Source organism: Aptenodytes patagonicus, chromosome 1, assembly GCF_965638725.1.
Source record: "Aptenodytes patagonicus chromosome 1, bAptPat1.pri.cur, whole genome shotgun sequence".
In the NCBI taxonomy this organism is placed as follows: Eukaryota; Metazoa; Chordata; class Aves; order Sphenisciformes; family Spheniscidae; genus Aptenodytes; species Aptenodytes patagonicus.
Window position 1 is genome coordinate 215,878,941 of NC_134949.1, and position 16,910 is coordinate 215,895,850.

A 16,910-nucleotide genomic window follows, 5' to 3' on the forward strand; every position below is an offset into this window, starting at 1 on the left:
GTTAAATAGACTTTGAACTAATTCATGTTGCTCTGTCAATTTTATGAGAACAAAAATTAAAAGAATAAAATTAGAACTACTGTCCAAAAAGTTTGTTCGGGGTTTAGCATCAGACCACATGTATTGCACTACGGGTTTTCAGATGGCAACATGTGACTGTTCCTGGAACCTTCAGTCACTCATGCTGCTGTAGTTCACAAAATGGATTTTATTTAAATAACCAAGAAGAATTGATACATATTTTATTGAGCACTTTAGAAGACAACGAGAGATTCACTGCAGCAAGTCATATTTTTAAATACAAAGGGGGAATTAGTAAAAAGTTAGGTTTATCCAACATGAAACGAACATGTTGCTTTCGGGAGCTTTGTGTTTTAAAGACTGAGAACTCTACTTACATCAAACGGTTCAAACACATCCACATCACAAAATCTTAGTATTGCACTATAGTTCCTTGTTCAAAACACACAATGCACAATGTGCACCTGTGTTACCCACACATAAAGGACCATCAGCAACACATCAGCACAGCCAGACAGAAACAATCTAGAAAAGGTCAGAGGCGTTGTATGTTTGCTGGGAGAAGTATGGCAGTAAAATTGAGCAGTTTGGACCGCCAGTATCCAACACAAGCCCTGTTTCTTGCTGGTAATGCAACAGACATTAGGACTGCAGCTGTGCTACTGTCCTATGCAGAGGTAGCATAATAATACTTTAAATTAGTACATAATACTATGGCTCTGAAGACTTTCTTTTAAATAAGGCTTGTCTTAGCTGAAAGCCATATAATAACTGAAGAGTTCTTGTAATACTAGCCCAAAGTATAGTATGGCAGCACTTTGGGATCCACTTGTTTAACAACAGCTGCCAAATTCAAGTAGGTGCACTATCTCTTTGAAATCTGCTGCAGCACACAAACAGTTCTGTGCAAAGATGGTAACACTGATTACTTCTTTCTCCCCCTCATCCTCAGCCACATGGAGAATGCTAGCAGTCGAGAACACAACAGCGGGTGACACAGATGAACCAGAAAATGGAAGTCCTACCTAGCTATAAAAGAGGTCCTACTTTGGCTAAAAAGACAACTTGGAAGAGGTAACAGGCAAAACATTTCAGTTACATGGACAATATGGAAAAAGAAGTGAGCATATAACATTTGTGAAAGATACACACTGCCATTGTGGTGCTTAAACGCCCACCCACCTCACCTTGTATCTAAAATTCAAAACAAAGGTCATTTTAATATTCATTGAAGGTAGAGGTCCTGGGCAGGGGGGATGACATTAAAGCTGAATGCTACTCTTCCAAAACAGTCCAACAACAAATCAGGACAGTTTTCCAATTTATAAACGCTCCCCCTTTTTTTGTCTGTTCCAATCCACTTCAGCATCTTATCTTTAATTAAAATTGTCACAGGGTGTGTGTGGAGAACAACCTTTCATCGTATTTACATCTACCTCACTTTGGCTATCGGGTGCTTGGCTCTGCTGAGGCATTCAGGTGCTACTGTAATACAAATATGACTGTCTTCTCAAGTGGGGTTTGGAAAACAGCACAACTAATATTGCATTTGATAGTACAAACATGTTGAAACAAATTCCACACATACAACCATTACAAAACAACTTCGATAAACCATTACAAAAATGGAACCAACTTCACTGATCTTCAGTCCAAACTTCAAGGCAGTTTTGTTGGTCACTAAGACCAAAACCAAGAAATAGAAATTAAACTAACATTTAACTTACATATAATTTTGTAAAAAAAAAAGAAGTGTTAAGACATTATTAATTTATGAATACATAGAAAATTCAAAATTCCTAACATATACAGTACCCCCTTATACTAAGCCTGTTTGTAGTTTCTTTTCCATCAGTGCCAAGTAATTAATCCCAGACATCAATGCTGAGATGGCTAACCAAGACAGAGCAACCTCTATTTTTCCTGTGAAGACACAGCCAATATCAGTGGCGAGCCATCACCTGGTACAGATTAACCAGACATTAAAAAAAAAAAACCCACAAAAATAGCCCCCTTTTCCAGGGCAGAGAGCCTCCAGATACCTCACTTAAACCCCAGAACTGAGATGGCCACTCCCAGCAGAGCAACGCTTCAGAATGCAACGTGGCCATCTCTTTTTGTTACCTACAGGGTTATGTTTCCCATCCCTGTACAGTATAGTGCTAGCTCTTTCCTGCTGCCAGCTTCAATTGCATTCAATGCATGTCACTTGTTACTCATGATAGAAATTTTTTGTTCTTGTTGTTCCTTGTGTGTTTGGTTTTTTTTAATAAATAATGAAAGTCTACAACATGCTTTTTCAGGTACATGATTGCTGATTATTATACAACAAGTAGTCTGTAAACCAGTTTGGCCTCTGAGGAATTGTCAGGCTATTGAGACAGTTGCATTCAAAGAGCAGCACCTTGTGTTGAGCACAGTGAAGGCGGAGGAGAAGCCCTGCTGCAGTATGAAGCTCCCACCTGCTGCAGCAGGGAAGCATCAGCATGAAGAATCTATAAGTCTTTGGCGAAGTTTTTTATCTTCTCTCAGACTCACGTTGCCACTTGCATCACGCTCTGTCAAAACTAAGAGAAAGTAAACCTTTAGAAGTGAAAGGGCCATCAAACCACTCGACATATTCTCGTTTACAAAGGAACTGCCACCAAGACAGTGCTGCAAGGCTGGCTGTCCTGCGCTGTGCTGGAGCTGCTGAGCAGCATCCAGCTGCCCCCATGCAGTCTGGATGCGGCACCCAGAGGCAGAATGCCCTGCAGCCTCTCCTGCCTGGTCCAGAGTCAGCATCTACCACTGGTTTGTTAACATGATTACTAAATAAAACATGTTGATGCCACTAGTGACAGAAGAAAAGACGTTGAGCCATGGGCAAAGCTTTGCTGATGGGTGGTGAAGTCTGCAGCTGCACCCAGGCAGAAGGAGAGGGCTGCACCAGCCGGAGCTGGTCATGAAATGGCAGCTTCTTTCTGCAATGCATTTTAATAGAGCTTCAAGCATGATTTTGTTCTGCTCTGGAGGAAAACAAGTCTTTGAAGTGTTTTTGTGAGATGAAAACAGTCTCAAAAGTTCTGCTTTCAGATAAAAATGAGTGAGGTTTTCTATCAGCTTTTTCAGCTCCTTGAGCAGAGACCTCCACCTTGGGCTCTTAAATTCTCCTACCAAAACCCACTCACCTGTCATTTCAAAAAGGGACACGTTTAAGAGGAAAACTATTTTCTGTCAGAATTACTCCAAACTGCTGTACTAGAGGTGGCTGCCAGAAGTGCTTCTTCCAGTTTGAAAATTATTCCGCTTGTTTGTTCTGAATTCCCCTGTTGTATAAATTTACTTCTCCTCCAAACCTCAGCCTACCGGAACTGCTTGACCAAAGTACAGAGGAAAAGTCACCCTCTGGGTGCTGCTGCTTCTTTTTTATTAAGCACAGGGCCTAGCTTTCTAAAGAGAAAGTAGATTTAATTTTTTCCTGCCTTTGAAACAGTTCTTTAACTTGCCCTCAGCATTGTGCTCGCCTACTCAGGTCAGCTGCTAAACATTTTAAAGCATCTTCAGTTCCATGAGTGAAGGACTTTGTGAAGAGGCAGCCCACAGAGTCTGAATTACTTCATTCAGGGGATGTAGGCACTGGTGTCCTGCTGCTTCTGTGGGGACAGCTACGACAGCAGCCATGCTCACATCAAATGGGAAGAAAGCTTTTCCATCCCTTTATGCCTCTCCCTGGATATTTGGCTTCTCTTCTCTAATTCTGCACTTGAGGGGGGAATTGGAATGACAATTAAGATATACCACATTTTTTAGCACAGAATCTAAGACTACATCTCATATAACAGCGATTGCTCAGAGCCGATCATGTCTGGGAACTGGTGGGAATGTTCAGAGAACTATGCCAACCCAGATCAACTCAGACCATTTTGGCAAAAATCACTTTACAGTCAATCTTCCTTTCTCTCTGTGCAAGAAGGAACAGGAGCACGTTCACTGGCCCCAGTCCCACTTCCCTTCTTTTGTCATTTTCTGTTCCTCCGCCAGCGGCATTTCTGAGCATCAGACTTATTTTTACATTCATCTAAGATTTCTGCCAAAACATGAATGAAAAGCAGAAGCAGCAGTTACTACTCTTTTGAGCTAATATCTGAAAAACAAATGTCCTGAAATCACCAGCTTTCTCACCGGAGCTTCTTCAAGCGCAACCTACTGTAGACCCATCTAGTGCTCTTCTACTGTGCAGGTGGTCTTAAGGAGTTCAAGTTCAGACAGCTGAAGCCTCTTACTGCTAGAGCAGAGATGTCGGCAAGGACCACCAACTTAACAGACACTTCAGCGTCTAGCCTGTGCCACTGACTTGCAACACCACAATCTTCTGGCACATATGTGAAGTTATAGCAGTTATACTGCAGACAACATAGCAAGGTCTAAGCAGGTCCATTTTCTTGTAGAATATATTAAAATGTTTTTGGTAGGAATACGTATCTAGATGAAACCTGCTTTGTTTTGCATGGATGAAGTTTTGGTTTAATGGATTCCTTATCTCTCTATACCAGCAGGTTTGGATGTGGTGTTTTTGTGGTGTTTCTTTCTTTGATTTTTCTTTTTAAAGAAAGAGCAGGTCACCTTACCTTGTAGCTCTGTTGCATTATTTTCCAACTCTTCTGTAGTTGTTTGTTCAGGCTTCTCCAACACAGCTGTCCCTGGCTTCCCATCCACGGTATCTGTCTTAATAGTACCAAGGTTTACCAAAAGTTGCATGACATCAAACTTCTCAGAAACTGCAATGTTCTCCAGCACTTTGAGGCATTTAAATGATTTAAGTTCACTCACGTTTTCCTCAAGAAAGAGGAGGTAAAGGCTTAAGTCATCAAAACACTTTGACTTGAGTTTTAGAACATCGAAAGTTGGCAGGATTTCATACACTTTGAGAATACCTGAATTCCACCTCCACGGAACAAACATTGCATACACTACCAGTGGCATCACTAGAAGATAGACTAGCAGGTTAATGTAGCTGAGTACCTTGAAGACACCAACAGCAATAAGCTTGCACTGAACCACTTCTGGAACAGTTGTGTCATTCTTTAAGATCCCAGTCTTGATACTGCAGAGAAACTCATCGCTCAAAGAGGAGAGGCTAATGTAGTAGCCCAGGTAGAGGCATGCAATGAAAATAATTACTAGAGTGAGTAAACGACAGATAATGTATTTAATTATTAGGCATTTGGAATTCTTCTTCGTCTTCAGGTACTGCTCCACAATTGGGTATTTAAAGTGGCTTTCAGATATTTCCCACAAACTGAAAGAGAGAGAAAAAAACCACAAATCACATAGATCAGATGCTGCAGCACTCACCTACCTCAAATTTCAAAGAAACCTAGTACTCTAAAATAGACACAAGGTTGGATTCGCTCTTACTGGGGTAAATCAAGGGTAGTTTTATTGAAGTCAATAGAAAAACAACAGAATAGCAGATAAATGAAGAATATTGACACTCTAGTACAGAAAAGCCACTTAAGAGACAAAAGAGCTCAAACACTGTAAAATGGAAAAAAAGTATTGCCCTCACAGCAAAAAAATATTTTTGTTCTTTTCCAATACAGAACAAGTATAGTAAGCAAATCCATGAGGAAAAGCAGACTTCCCAAGCATTCGTTCAGTAATAGCACACTGGAAGGCTTTTTACTTGTCAAGACCTAACTCCACATTTTAAAGAACAGACCTAAGTCCCTATTGCATTGCTTGTACCCCCACATGCAAGGAGAAACAGTTACCCTGACCTAGGATGAAGCAGAAGCTGGATCTGGTTAGAACAGTGCACTGATTTGATCAGAGAGGGGGCTTTTGCTTTTTTTGGTTTTGGTATTTGGTTTCTATCGGTTATTTTTTTCTTTAAACAGAAGCTTTGCAGACCTAGATCTGAAAGGGTGGGAGATGACAACAGACTTTGTTCTCAGCACGCAAGCGACTGTCAAGAACATTGAGAACCGAAGACTGCAGCCATCCCCATTTCCTTATGCTGTGGTGGGTAAAACTAATTAACACCTACTAAAGAAATCAGGACATCTCAGGTAATTAGTAATCTGAAGAGCTCATCAAATGTTTTCTTTGAAAAAAGAAAGTTATAAGTTCCAGCTCCAAGTGCCCACAGTAATGATTTCAGATGTCGTTTTTTTTTTAGCCAAATATAAAAGTGTGTCAGGTCATCATTCAAACCTTTGCAATAAATTTCTAAGGGAGTGCAGGTGTCACATCTTTTAAGAGCTTAAGGAAAAGAGCAAAGAAAGCCAAGCCCCAGCATCTTACCTCTGTGTCAAGTTCTCGTTAACAGCTGGAACCAAGTCAGTAGGGTCCCTGGGGTCTCCGCTGTGGATGCTATTAGCAGCTTTGATTGCCCTGTTATAGGCTTTGTCAAGTTCTTCCATAATAAATTTCAGATCTGAAGAAAGGTGAGGTGCTGCAGTGAAGCGCCAGAATAAACATGGTAGATACAGCAGGATAGCAACGAGCAGAAGGATGTATGGGAAGAACTGAAGGGAGAAAAAATTCAGATTAGGCTTTACCTGTATATAAAATGTCAGCCAGTCACCATCATTCCCTATAAGTATATTAAATTTCCTATAAGCCTATTAAATTCTCTATAATTTTATTTAAATGCTTTTAGTAAAACCCACTTTCGTGGTTATTGGGGATATGCAGGGAAGCAAATTCTCTTTTCAGACAGCTCTAGTAACCTTGCTACTGCTTAGAGCTTTGCAAAAAAAAAAAAAAAAGGCAGAATTGCCATTGCATTTTGATTGCATATTCAGAACTGCACTGCTGGAGCTGAAATTGAGAGAGGCAGCATTAACCTGGGGAACAACAAATAGCAAAGGCAACCAAAGCAGCTATCAGAGAGGCTGACTGGAAGAATAGGATAGTGTCACATAACTCACCTTCCCAAATGTGTCACCACTGTTCATAGCAACTAAAATGCTCCAAACACTGGCAAAATCTCTCCTGCTCTCCATTAGCTGTCAGGAGGTTAATGAATAGACCATTTATAGCACTGCATCTGCCTGCAAAGTCTGTTCAGAGTGCCTGACATACAGAGACTGTAAAGGATGTAACTATGGTTGTAATATTTAAGGGTTTTAAAATATTTTTAGATAACTCCTAAATGGAAACCAACACATGGCATCAGAATGGTCTGGTGTTAATGCAGCGCTGAGAAGTCAGTCCTTACACAGTCCCCATTGCTTAGGGAAAGGGCTGAAGCAGGTATAAAATACAATAGTTTGAAGTCTTTCTGTCTTTCTTCTAGTCATCAACGAGTACGAGTTTTTCACCATGAGATTTAATCTCTAATTTTCTCCAGCTGCTGGAAAGAAGGCATTTTCTATCTACTGCGACATTATATTCAAGGTGTACATTCATACATAACATACATTGAGCCTACCAGGGGAGGTGCCTCGCTCGACCTGCTGTTTACAGAGGACTGGTGGGAGATGTGGTGGTCGGAGGCCGTCTTGGGCTTAGCGACCATGAAATGGTAGAATTCTCCATTCTTGGTGAAGTAAGGAGGGGGGGCAGCAAAACCGCAACCATGGACTTCTGGAGGGCGGACTTTGGCCTGTTCAGGACGCTGGTTGAGAGAGTCCCTTGGGAGACGGTCCTGAAGGGCAAAGGGGTCCAGGAAGGCTGGACGATCTTCAAGAAGGAAGTCTTAAAGGCGCAGGAGCAGGCTGTCCCTGTACGCCGTAAGAAGAACGGGCAGGGAAGATGACCGGCCTGGCTGAACGGGGAGCTCTTGCTGGGACTCAGGAAAAAAAGGAAAGTTTACCACTTGTGGAAGAAGGGGCAGGCGACTCAAGAAGAGTACAGGGATCTCGTTAGGTCGTGCAGAGAGAAAATGAGAAAGGCAAAAGCCCAGCTAGAACGCAATCTGGCTGCTGTCGTTAAAGACAACAAAAAAAGTTTTAACAAATATATTAATGACAAGAAGAGAGCCAAGGAGAATCTCCATCCTTTATTGGATGCGCGGGGGGGGAACATTGTCGCCGAGGATGAGGAAAAGGCTCAGGTAATTAATGCTTTCTTTGCCTCAGTCTTTAACAGGCAGATCAGTTCTCCTCAGGGTACTCAGCCCCCCGAGCTGGAAGACAGGGACGGCGAGCAGGATGAACCCCCCGATAATCCAAGAGGAAGCAGTCAACGACCTGCTACGCCACCTGGATGCTCACAAGTCTATGGGGCCGGATGGGATCCACCCGAGAGTGCTGAGAGAGCTGGCGGAGGAGCTCGCCAAGCCACGCTCCATCATTTATCAGCAGTCCTGGTTAACGGGGGACGTCCCGGACGACTGGAGGCTTGCCAATGACGCCCATCTACAAGAAGGGCCAGAAGGAGGATCCGGGGAACTACAGGCCTGTCAGCCTGACCTCGGTGACAGGGAAGATTATGGAGCGGTTCATCTTGAGGGCGCTCACAAGGCATGAGCGGGACAACCAGGGGATCAGGCCCAGCCAGCACGGGTTCATAAGAGGCAGGTCCTGCTTGACCAACCTGATCTCCTTCTATGACCAGGTGACCCGCCTAGTGGATGAGGGAAAGGCTGTGGATGTGGTCTACCTGGACTTCAGTAAGGCCTTTGACACTGTCTCCCACAGCATTCTCCTAGAGAAGCTGGCGGCTCACAGCTTAGACAGGTGTACTCTGCGCTGGGTCAAAAACTGGCTGGACAGCTGGGCCCAGAGAGTTGTGGTGAATGGAGTTCAATCCAGTTGGCGGCCGGTCACGAGCGGTGTTCCCCAGGGCTCAGTTTTGGGGCCAGTTCTGTTTAATATCTTCATCGATGATCTGGATGAGGGGACTGAGTGCACCCTCAGTAACTTTGCAGACGACACCAAGTTGGGCGGGAGTGTTGATCTGCTCGAAGGTGGGAAGGCTCTGCAGAGGGACCTGGACAGGCTGGATCGATGGGCCGAGGCCAACTGTATGAGGTTCAACAAGGCCAAGTGCCGGGTCCTGCACTTCGGCCACAACAACCCCATGCAGCGCTACAGGCTTGGGGAAGAGTGGCTGGAAAGCTGCCTGTTGGAAAAGGACCTGGGGGTGCTGGTCGACAGCTGGCTGAACATGAGCTGGCAGTGTGCCCAGGTGGCCAAGAAGGCCAATGGCATCCTGGCCTGGATCAGAACTAGTGTGGCCAGCAGGAGTAGGGAAGTGATCGTGCCCCTGTACTCGGCACTGGTGAGGCCGCACCTCGAATACTGTGTTCAGTTTTGGGCCCCTCACTACAAGAAGGACACTGAGGTGCTGGAGCGTGTCCAGAGAAGGGCAACGAGGCTGGTGAGGGGTCTGGAGAACAAGTCTTATGAGGAGCGGCTGAGGGAACTGGGACTGTTCAGCCTGGAGAAAAGGAGGCTGAGGGGAGACCTCATCGCTCTCTACAACTCCCTGAAAGGAGGTTGTAGCGAGGTGGGTGTCGGTCTCTTCTCCCAAGTAACAAGCGATAGGACGAGAGGAAATGGCCTCAAGTTGCGCCAGGGGAGGTTTAGATTGGATGTGAGGAAAAATTTCTTTACTGAAAGAGTGGTTAAACATTGGAACAGGCTGCCCAGGGAAGTGGTTGAGTCCCCATCCCTGGAAGTATTTGAAAGACGTGTAGATGAGGCACTTAGGGACATGGTTTAGTGGGCATGGTGGTGTTGGGTTGACGGTTGGACTCGATGATCTTAGAGGTCTTTTTCAACCTTAATGATTCTATGATTCTATGATTCTACCCTTACAGACACATGATGTAAGATCTAGTTAGACAAGCAGTTAGTTAACAAAATGTACTGCAAATTTGGATAATCTCTAATTCATTACATTCAGCTTTTGATAGTAAGCACACTTAACTCAAATCCAGCATCAGTTCCTATGGAATTTTAAATTAGCTGTGGTGAAAAAATTTGAAACGGATTTAAGGCATGTTAAATGTTACAGCCACACACACATGTGCATTCATTGAAAAAGCCAATGAAGAATTTTAGAGGAAACTTGGACTGAAGTCATTAATCAGTGCAAGTGGAACAGCTCCACTTACATTTGTAGATATTTAACAGGATGAGAATCTGGACCTAATATTAACATGTTAACTTGTGTTTGCATTAATCAAGAGAGATTGAAGTTTTATATAAACAAAATAAATAATTTGATGTTATTGAACATTTTATCCAGGAAAGCTGCTTCTAACGTCACCTACCATCAAAGCAAAATCCTATGTTATTATTAATACTAGGAATGCATATGACATATTAGCACATAAATAAAACCTGAATTCTTAAAGGAACTGCATCAGCAACTGGAGACCATAATACGAATCATCATTCTGGATGTGCATGTTCTCTACATAGGAGTCACATCAGAAATTTGTGACACACAGTCAGACAAAGCCATGAAAAGCACTAAATAGCCACAGAAAACAGAGAATGCTGTATTTAAAGGTCAGCTTTCCCATGCAACCCTTCTTATAAATTCATACTTTAACCGTTTCTGCTCAGTAGCAACATAATTGAACTGGGCCAAAATTGCTACTTCAGTCTCTAGATAAGTCCTCAAGAAATAAAACTTCAAAAAGGTTCACCTTTAAAACTGAAATAGAAATCCTGCAGGGATGAGCTAACCAGTAACATGATTGTTTCAGAAACCTAGTTAACAAAGCAGAGTTGACTGTAATTATACCGTACATCCCACTAGAGGTAGCTCTTCCTCACCAGCAAGGAACGAGCATCAACCCCGTACTGCTCTATCATAGTGGCCTGTCCCCTCTCCACCACAGGGGACTGACCTCACAGGCCAGAGGGATCCAGGGGATTCCTTCTGATCTCCTGGAATTGCTGGGGACTGCTAATCTGCCCAGTACTTCCACTGAATCCATACTATCTTCTGCACCACTAAACCATGCTCACCGAATGGATTGTCTATAGTCACCGTCAGGAATTTCTTCTCTCCAGAACTCTTATCTATGCCAGCAGCCAAGACAGCCCTTGGGTATGGGTGCTGCTCTTCTTTCTGAACTGCTAACTGCTTTTGTCCGAACTGAGCAAGCTCATTCTCTCAAAAACATATCTTTAGTGGCTGTCATCTCCCAGCTCTCAGCTCCAATTGCTGCACCCTTGACATGATCTTTCCCCTACTCCCAGCAGCCTGTAGAAACTGTGCAGAGCTCTGCCCTCACTACCTCCTCTCTTCCCTCTTTCTATACAGCAGATAACCTCAGATCATCTGGGTGTTTTTCCAAATCTATCCTTTCCAATTGAGATGTAAAGCTCTGGTGTGTCCAATATGTTTTTGTAGACTTCTCATCAACTCAAACCCAACAGCTCAAGAATCTGCCCTTCATATTTATCTCTGTGGACAATGCCACTGGGTCTCTCAGGTCAAAGTCCTGGATGCCTTGGTCTACCCAAAGCTTCATGGTTTCATGGCCAGGCTCTTTCAGTCCTTTGAATTCTGTATTATGTAGAAATAGAAATTATCTATCTACAAACACAGCTTAAATTTATCTAAGCCCCTCTAAGCTGCTGCAACACCTTTTCCATAGTCCTTAACAAATGCCAGCTTGTATAAGATTGCTGCAAAGCCTGTTTGACTTCATTTACTTCTGTGTCATACACCTCTTAGCACCCTTCCACTGGTGCCAGGCGGGGAAAGAAACAACAAAGAAACATCTGATTTAGTAAGGAGCGTCCAAAGCTTCTTACATTGCTTTATACCACTTGGCTTTACTACTCACTCATTTGAAATTTTACAGGCATCAGAGGATTTAGGAATTTCCTTTCTGACCCTCAAAACTGGAAATGCCACTGGCAGTATCCGATTAATCCTTGACATCTCTTCACCCTGAGGCCTACAAGACATGCAGCAAGAGGCAATATAGTTGACGCACTGAAGTCACAGCCCAAAACCTCCATCGTCCCAGTCCCCATCTCTTCTTTTATACCTAGAAAAAGACTCTGTGGGCACGTTCTGCACTTGTGTAGCACATTGGCATCAGTCCTGTTGCTCTGCCCCAGACCTCCACCAATCCCACCCATCTCCCCTGCCTTATTACAGACTGTTGTCTTAAGAAGACCAGCCTCTGCCATCTTCCCTTGCACCTCCTCCTCTCCCCGACTCCTTCACCACTGCCTCTTCACCTAGAAGCATCACACCACTGGGGCAAAGGCACATTTGCCACACATTTACTGGGTCTTCCCTCGCCAGGCTCTCATCACTCCCAAAGCCGTAGCTTATGGCAGCATGAGAAAACACTATGCAGCTCTTTTCTGAATGGTCTCAAAACCAGAGCAGCAGCGTGACCATTAGTCCATCTCTTTTTGTTTGGAAACAAAAGCCTGTATTTGTCAGCCCTTCCACAGCACTTGACGCACAACTCCATCCTTCTCGGATTCTGGCTTTTTTAAAAATGAAAGATACGCTTGTTCTATTTGTTAACAGTGGGCTTAGATAACTAACAAATTGTTTTGAATCATTAAAATTTAAGGCCTTGAACCAACAAGCAGAAGTGAAAATGCAAAGTCATCTGGCATGAGTCCTAGGTTTCAGAGCAACAGACTCGGATTATCCAGCTCATCTGACCACATTTTACAGTCACACATAATGACTTCCCATTTTAAGAAGAGGACTCCGTGGTATTCGTACATGGATAAGCATGTGTCATACGCCCTTCTTTCATGGTTTATATATTTACTTCCAAGGCACCGAATGCACAAGGAGGAAATGCTGCTTCAGTCTTGGATAGTTAGTAGTATTTACATTAAATGGGAAGTGTCACTGACTTCAAGAACTATATGGTCAAAGATATGCCAGAGAAAGATACTGCCCTGAAAGTAAAACTCAGTTTTTCCTTTGCTGTCTAGTTAGCAAGTTCCTTTTCAACGGCAAGTTCACAATGCTGGATTTAAGATGGTATGAGATTGCATAACTGAAGAAAGGTCCTCTGAAAGCAGATTAGAACAGATACATTAGAATAGATACAATATCCTATGGTGCAAAATGCTCCTTTCTGAACTTTATTAGTGAAATTGCATTAAGGGCTACAACACAGTGATTGAACCTGGATGCCCTGAGCCTTCATTTCCACCCAGCTGCAAGGAGAAAAGGACAGGCAAAGACCCAACAAATTTGCCAGTCAAAAACAGAATAGCAGAGCTTCAGCTAGGCTAATCCAAGTTTCTGGAAGGTACTAGGCATAGATACTATATGATTAGTATTCAGCATGAGACAGACAAAAATAGCAGCACATGCACCAGGGACTCAAACTAGAGTCCCCTATATGTTTTCTGCTAAGTATTGCTGAGCTCCTGAAAGCTAAAGATGATGGAAGCAGGTTCACCTGCCTTGCTTGTCCCTTAGTCTGATGGCACGCTGGGTGGGACAGCAAGCTCCCAAGGAAGCAGAGCACTAGGAAGACAAGAGGTCAACTGCCCCTTGTTCTGTACTGCTGTAGGTCATTTCACTTGACAGACCTTTGAGCACTGCATATGTTACAGGCTATACTCCTACTCCTCCTGAAAGCCAAGAGCACCTGATACCTGAGCAGGATATGTCTGACAACTCAACCAGAAACCGCCAAAGCCCATGTTGACCGGTATTGATGAAGCACTGAAATTCAAGCCTTATCTGAGCAGAAATCTGGGCAGAGAAGGATTCCTTCCTCCAGGCTACAGACGTGTGTGTTCAACATCATTGCTTTGCAACAAGTAACTGAAACGGGAACTGCAGAATTAGTGCCTCTCTGTATCTCACGGCTGTACTCGAGGAGTAACACATCCCACAAGGCAGCCAAAGATGAAAAAAGAACCTGCTCTGACACTGGCTGTTTGGTAGCCTGTGGCACAACACTCCATCAAGCCCTGCAATACAGAAAGCATGATCGTTCTGGACAGGGAGAGCTTAGGAAATAGGATGTCCAGGAGTGTTACGATGCAGAGCCCTGATCCCCCATCTCAGCACAACACGTTGTTTTCAGTCTTGCGTTCTATGCTTGCAAAAGCAGATATAAAGGTTATCATCAAAGCAAATAATTTATGCACATCGAAAAACGCTTACACTTCATAGATGTGTGCTGTTTTCTTACATCACTGACCATAAACAGGTTGAGCAATTTTAAATCAATACTAGCTACTATGAATGGAAAAGAAAAATAACCTGCATGCATGCAGTCCGAACTCTAGAAATCTATCTGTATAACACATTGAACTCTTTTGAAGTCATGACTATTTATTCAAGTGCCTGCATTTGCTCCTCTCATGATGATTACCTGCACAAACTGAATGTATATTTTCCAAAACAACTCTGTCTTACCAGAATTTATGAATATCTACATTCAGATACTCAGAATGGCATAAACCATCTTCACCACTGGGAACACTTCAGTTCCCGATGCACACGCATAGCTTTTCACTGATAAATACACATACGGTGCTAGCATTACAAATATCAAAATTAATTCCTGATCTTCTCATGACATGATTTTTTTCACCATTTATTGGGAGGCCAGGGAAATAAGCTTTGAAGACATCAGTCTGTTTAAGTATGCATGGGTATAGAAGACGAAGTGTTTGAATAATCTGTTTGTATAAGCACATAAGACACTGGAATCACAAAACTGTCTTTTAAAGATGCATTAGCATCACACTCTCCTGAAGGTGAAAGGAAAAATCAGACTAAACCACAAAATAGTCTATTATATAACATCCCCAGCTTCAACTGTGCTAAGATCCAGTAAATACACAGCAGTTAAAAGAGCATTTTAAAAACTTCTTCATAAGCTCAAATATGCTTTTATCATCCAAATAAAATATAGCTGCCAAGAGTGGTGTGACCCAAAAGGCATTTTCAAGGACCTAATCTACAGAGAGCTTGCCAAGGTCTGGATAAATATGGCTGGCAGAAGACAAGAACCACTTTAGCAACAGTTTTCTAATTTTACTGCATCTTCTGTCCTTATTTCCTCTGGGCAAACACTATTAAAGTGACTGCAAGCATTCAGACTTCTACCATACCTAATAGTGGTCAAACACTAACTTTAAGTACAATAGCACAAGCTGTTAAGCACAGCCTTGAGAAAATTCATTGGCACACAGCACTCAACAAAGAAGGAAGCACTGAAGATGTGAAAATATTACTCATTAAAAAAATAAGATCATGGTGAAGCGTCTGCTTCTTCAGTTCCAAATTTCTATATGCCACCGTGAAGAGCCTAAGCAAAGGCACCAGCCCCCAAACAGGCTACTGACAGCAAAGACGTTTCCAGAAGCAAAGATATTAAGCTCCCTCTGGATACGATCCTATTCCTGTTTGAGTCGATGGGAGATGTTTCATTGGTTTTCAGGGCAGAAACATGAGCTATAAATGACTCATCATTCTGAAGGCTGCCATGTGGTTGAGATATTATCCTGCCTCTGGAGGATAATAATCTGAGGATTATCTGGAGGATAATCTGAAAGTGAATCTCAAACCATACATGACCTTTTTTACCCCACCTGTTACTTACTTTGTTTTGACACAGCTTAAAAACTTAAAAAAATTCTCCGTGCACTACAGATTAAAAAGGCTTCGCAGTGCAGTCTCCTATTGCACTGGACTGCAAGGACTGCCCACTCACAATGGCCAAAAGCTTGTTTCTATTCCAGTTAAGGATCAAGCTAAGTTTTATCAAAATAAGTTGTCAAGTAGAGCACTCATCTTTAGAGACAAGAAGCAAACTATGTGCATAGAGGGAGCAAATACATGACTCTTCCATCCCACATCAGCACTGTCTGTCTTTCTTTCCCACTCATCTTTAGAAACCAATATCTCTGTTTTGACACTTCAGGGATACAAGAAACCTCTTGAAGGAATTAAGCCTGAATGGAAAACCCCGAAGAAAACCAAGACAACAGAATAGTGAAGCCCAAGCAGACTAAGTTTCATCAATGACAAATCTGAAGATGGGTCTTGTCAGAGGACTCAATTATATAAGCATTTTGTCAGCTTTTTCATTGACAAAGAGGAGGAAATCTTAGCGTTAAACTAAGAATATATGGAGGACATACCATAGTCTCTTCTTTCCATTTATCTATCTGCAGATAGTTTGTTTCTTGAATTGTACACTTGAGTACACAACTCATTTTGCTTTCTGCTAAGGGTTATTCAGTGTGAAGAGTTATTCCAGGATCACTGGAAATTTCAGAAATCTTGTTCTCCAAGGAGAGAGGCCCTGGGCACCCTCTGGGAGTGCACAGACCACTAGAGAGGCAGGCAATCCAGAAAGTTGCAGTACGCTCCTCCTCTCCACTCCAAAACAAGTTTCCAAACGGATAAATTCAAGTGTTGGGAGAGATCTCCCAGTGCAGAAAGGACAGCAGGTAAAGGTGCCCAAGCTTCGGGGATTGCCCAAAACTGAAACATACATTTTAGTGATTGAAAAACCAAAAATCCCAGCACAAACTTGTACTCTGAAATAGGAGGGAAATGAGAAGGTTTCGGTTTTTCTGTAATGCAGCCTGGTTTTGATAATCCTTCAGAGCAACCAGATGCCTAGAACAAAAGCAGGGCAAGTTGCTGCAAGTTGGCTTCTTCACCAAGAGCTACATAGTCCTACTTCCACCCTGTAGCGTGATGAGCACTGTCCTGGAACGCAAACCTTTGACAGCACTTCTGACAGAGCACAGGGAGCATGCCATAAGGAAATCCATCCATTTCAATCAGGAATTGGGGCCTACAACTTCAATCCCCCAAAACCGTAATCTTATGCCTCCTTAAGCATTTCTTATGGAGCCTTCTAGCACGCCAATATAGCGAGATTAAGTGAGTCAGGGTATTAGAAAGAACCTGAGATGCTTTGTAAATAAATGCACTGCTGCTCAGAAAGCAGAAAAAAAAGCCTCAAGTGT

At 42.9% G+C, this 16,910-nt stretch overlaps 1 protein-coding gene across 1 annotated transcript in view; it reads right to left on the reverse strand.

The window, feature by feature from the left end:
* Positions 1-200: 200 nt before the first annotated feature.
* PANX1 (pannexin 1) overlaps positions 201-16,910 on the reverse strand; it is a 31,352-nt gene continuing 14,642 nt past the window's right edge. The window contains exons 3-5 of the mRNA XM_076328294.1: positions 6,310-6,533; positions 4,632-5,302; positions 201-2,588 (exon numbers count right to left, since the gene is read on the reverse strand). Coding sequence (XP_076184409.1) covers positions 2,503-2,588; positions 4,632-5,302; positions 6,310-6,533 — 981 coding nt within the window. The 3' untranslated portion in view covers positions 201-2,502. The remainder of the gene's footprint in view (positions 2,589-4,631; positions 5,303-6,309; positions 6,534-16,910) is intronic.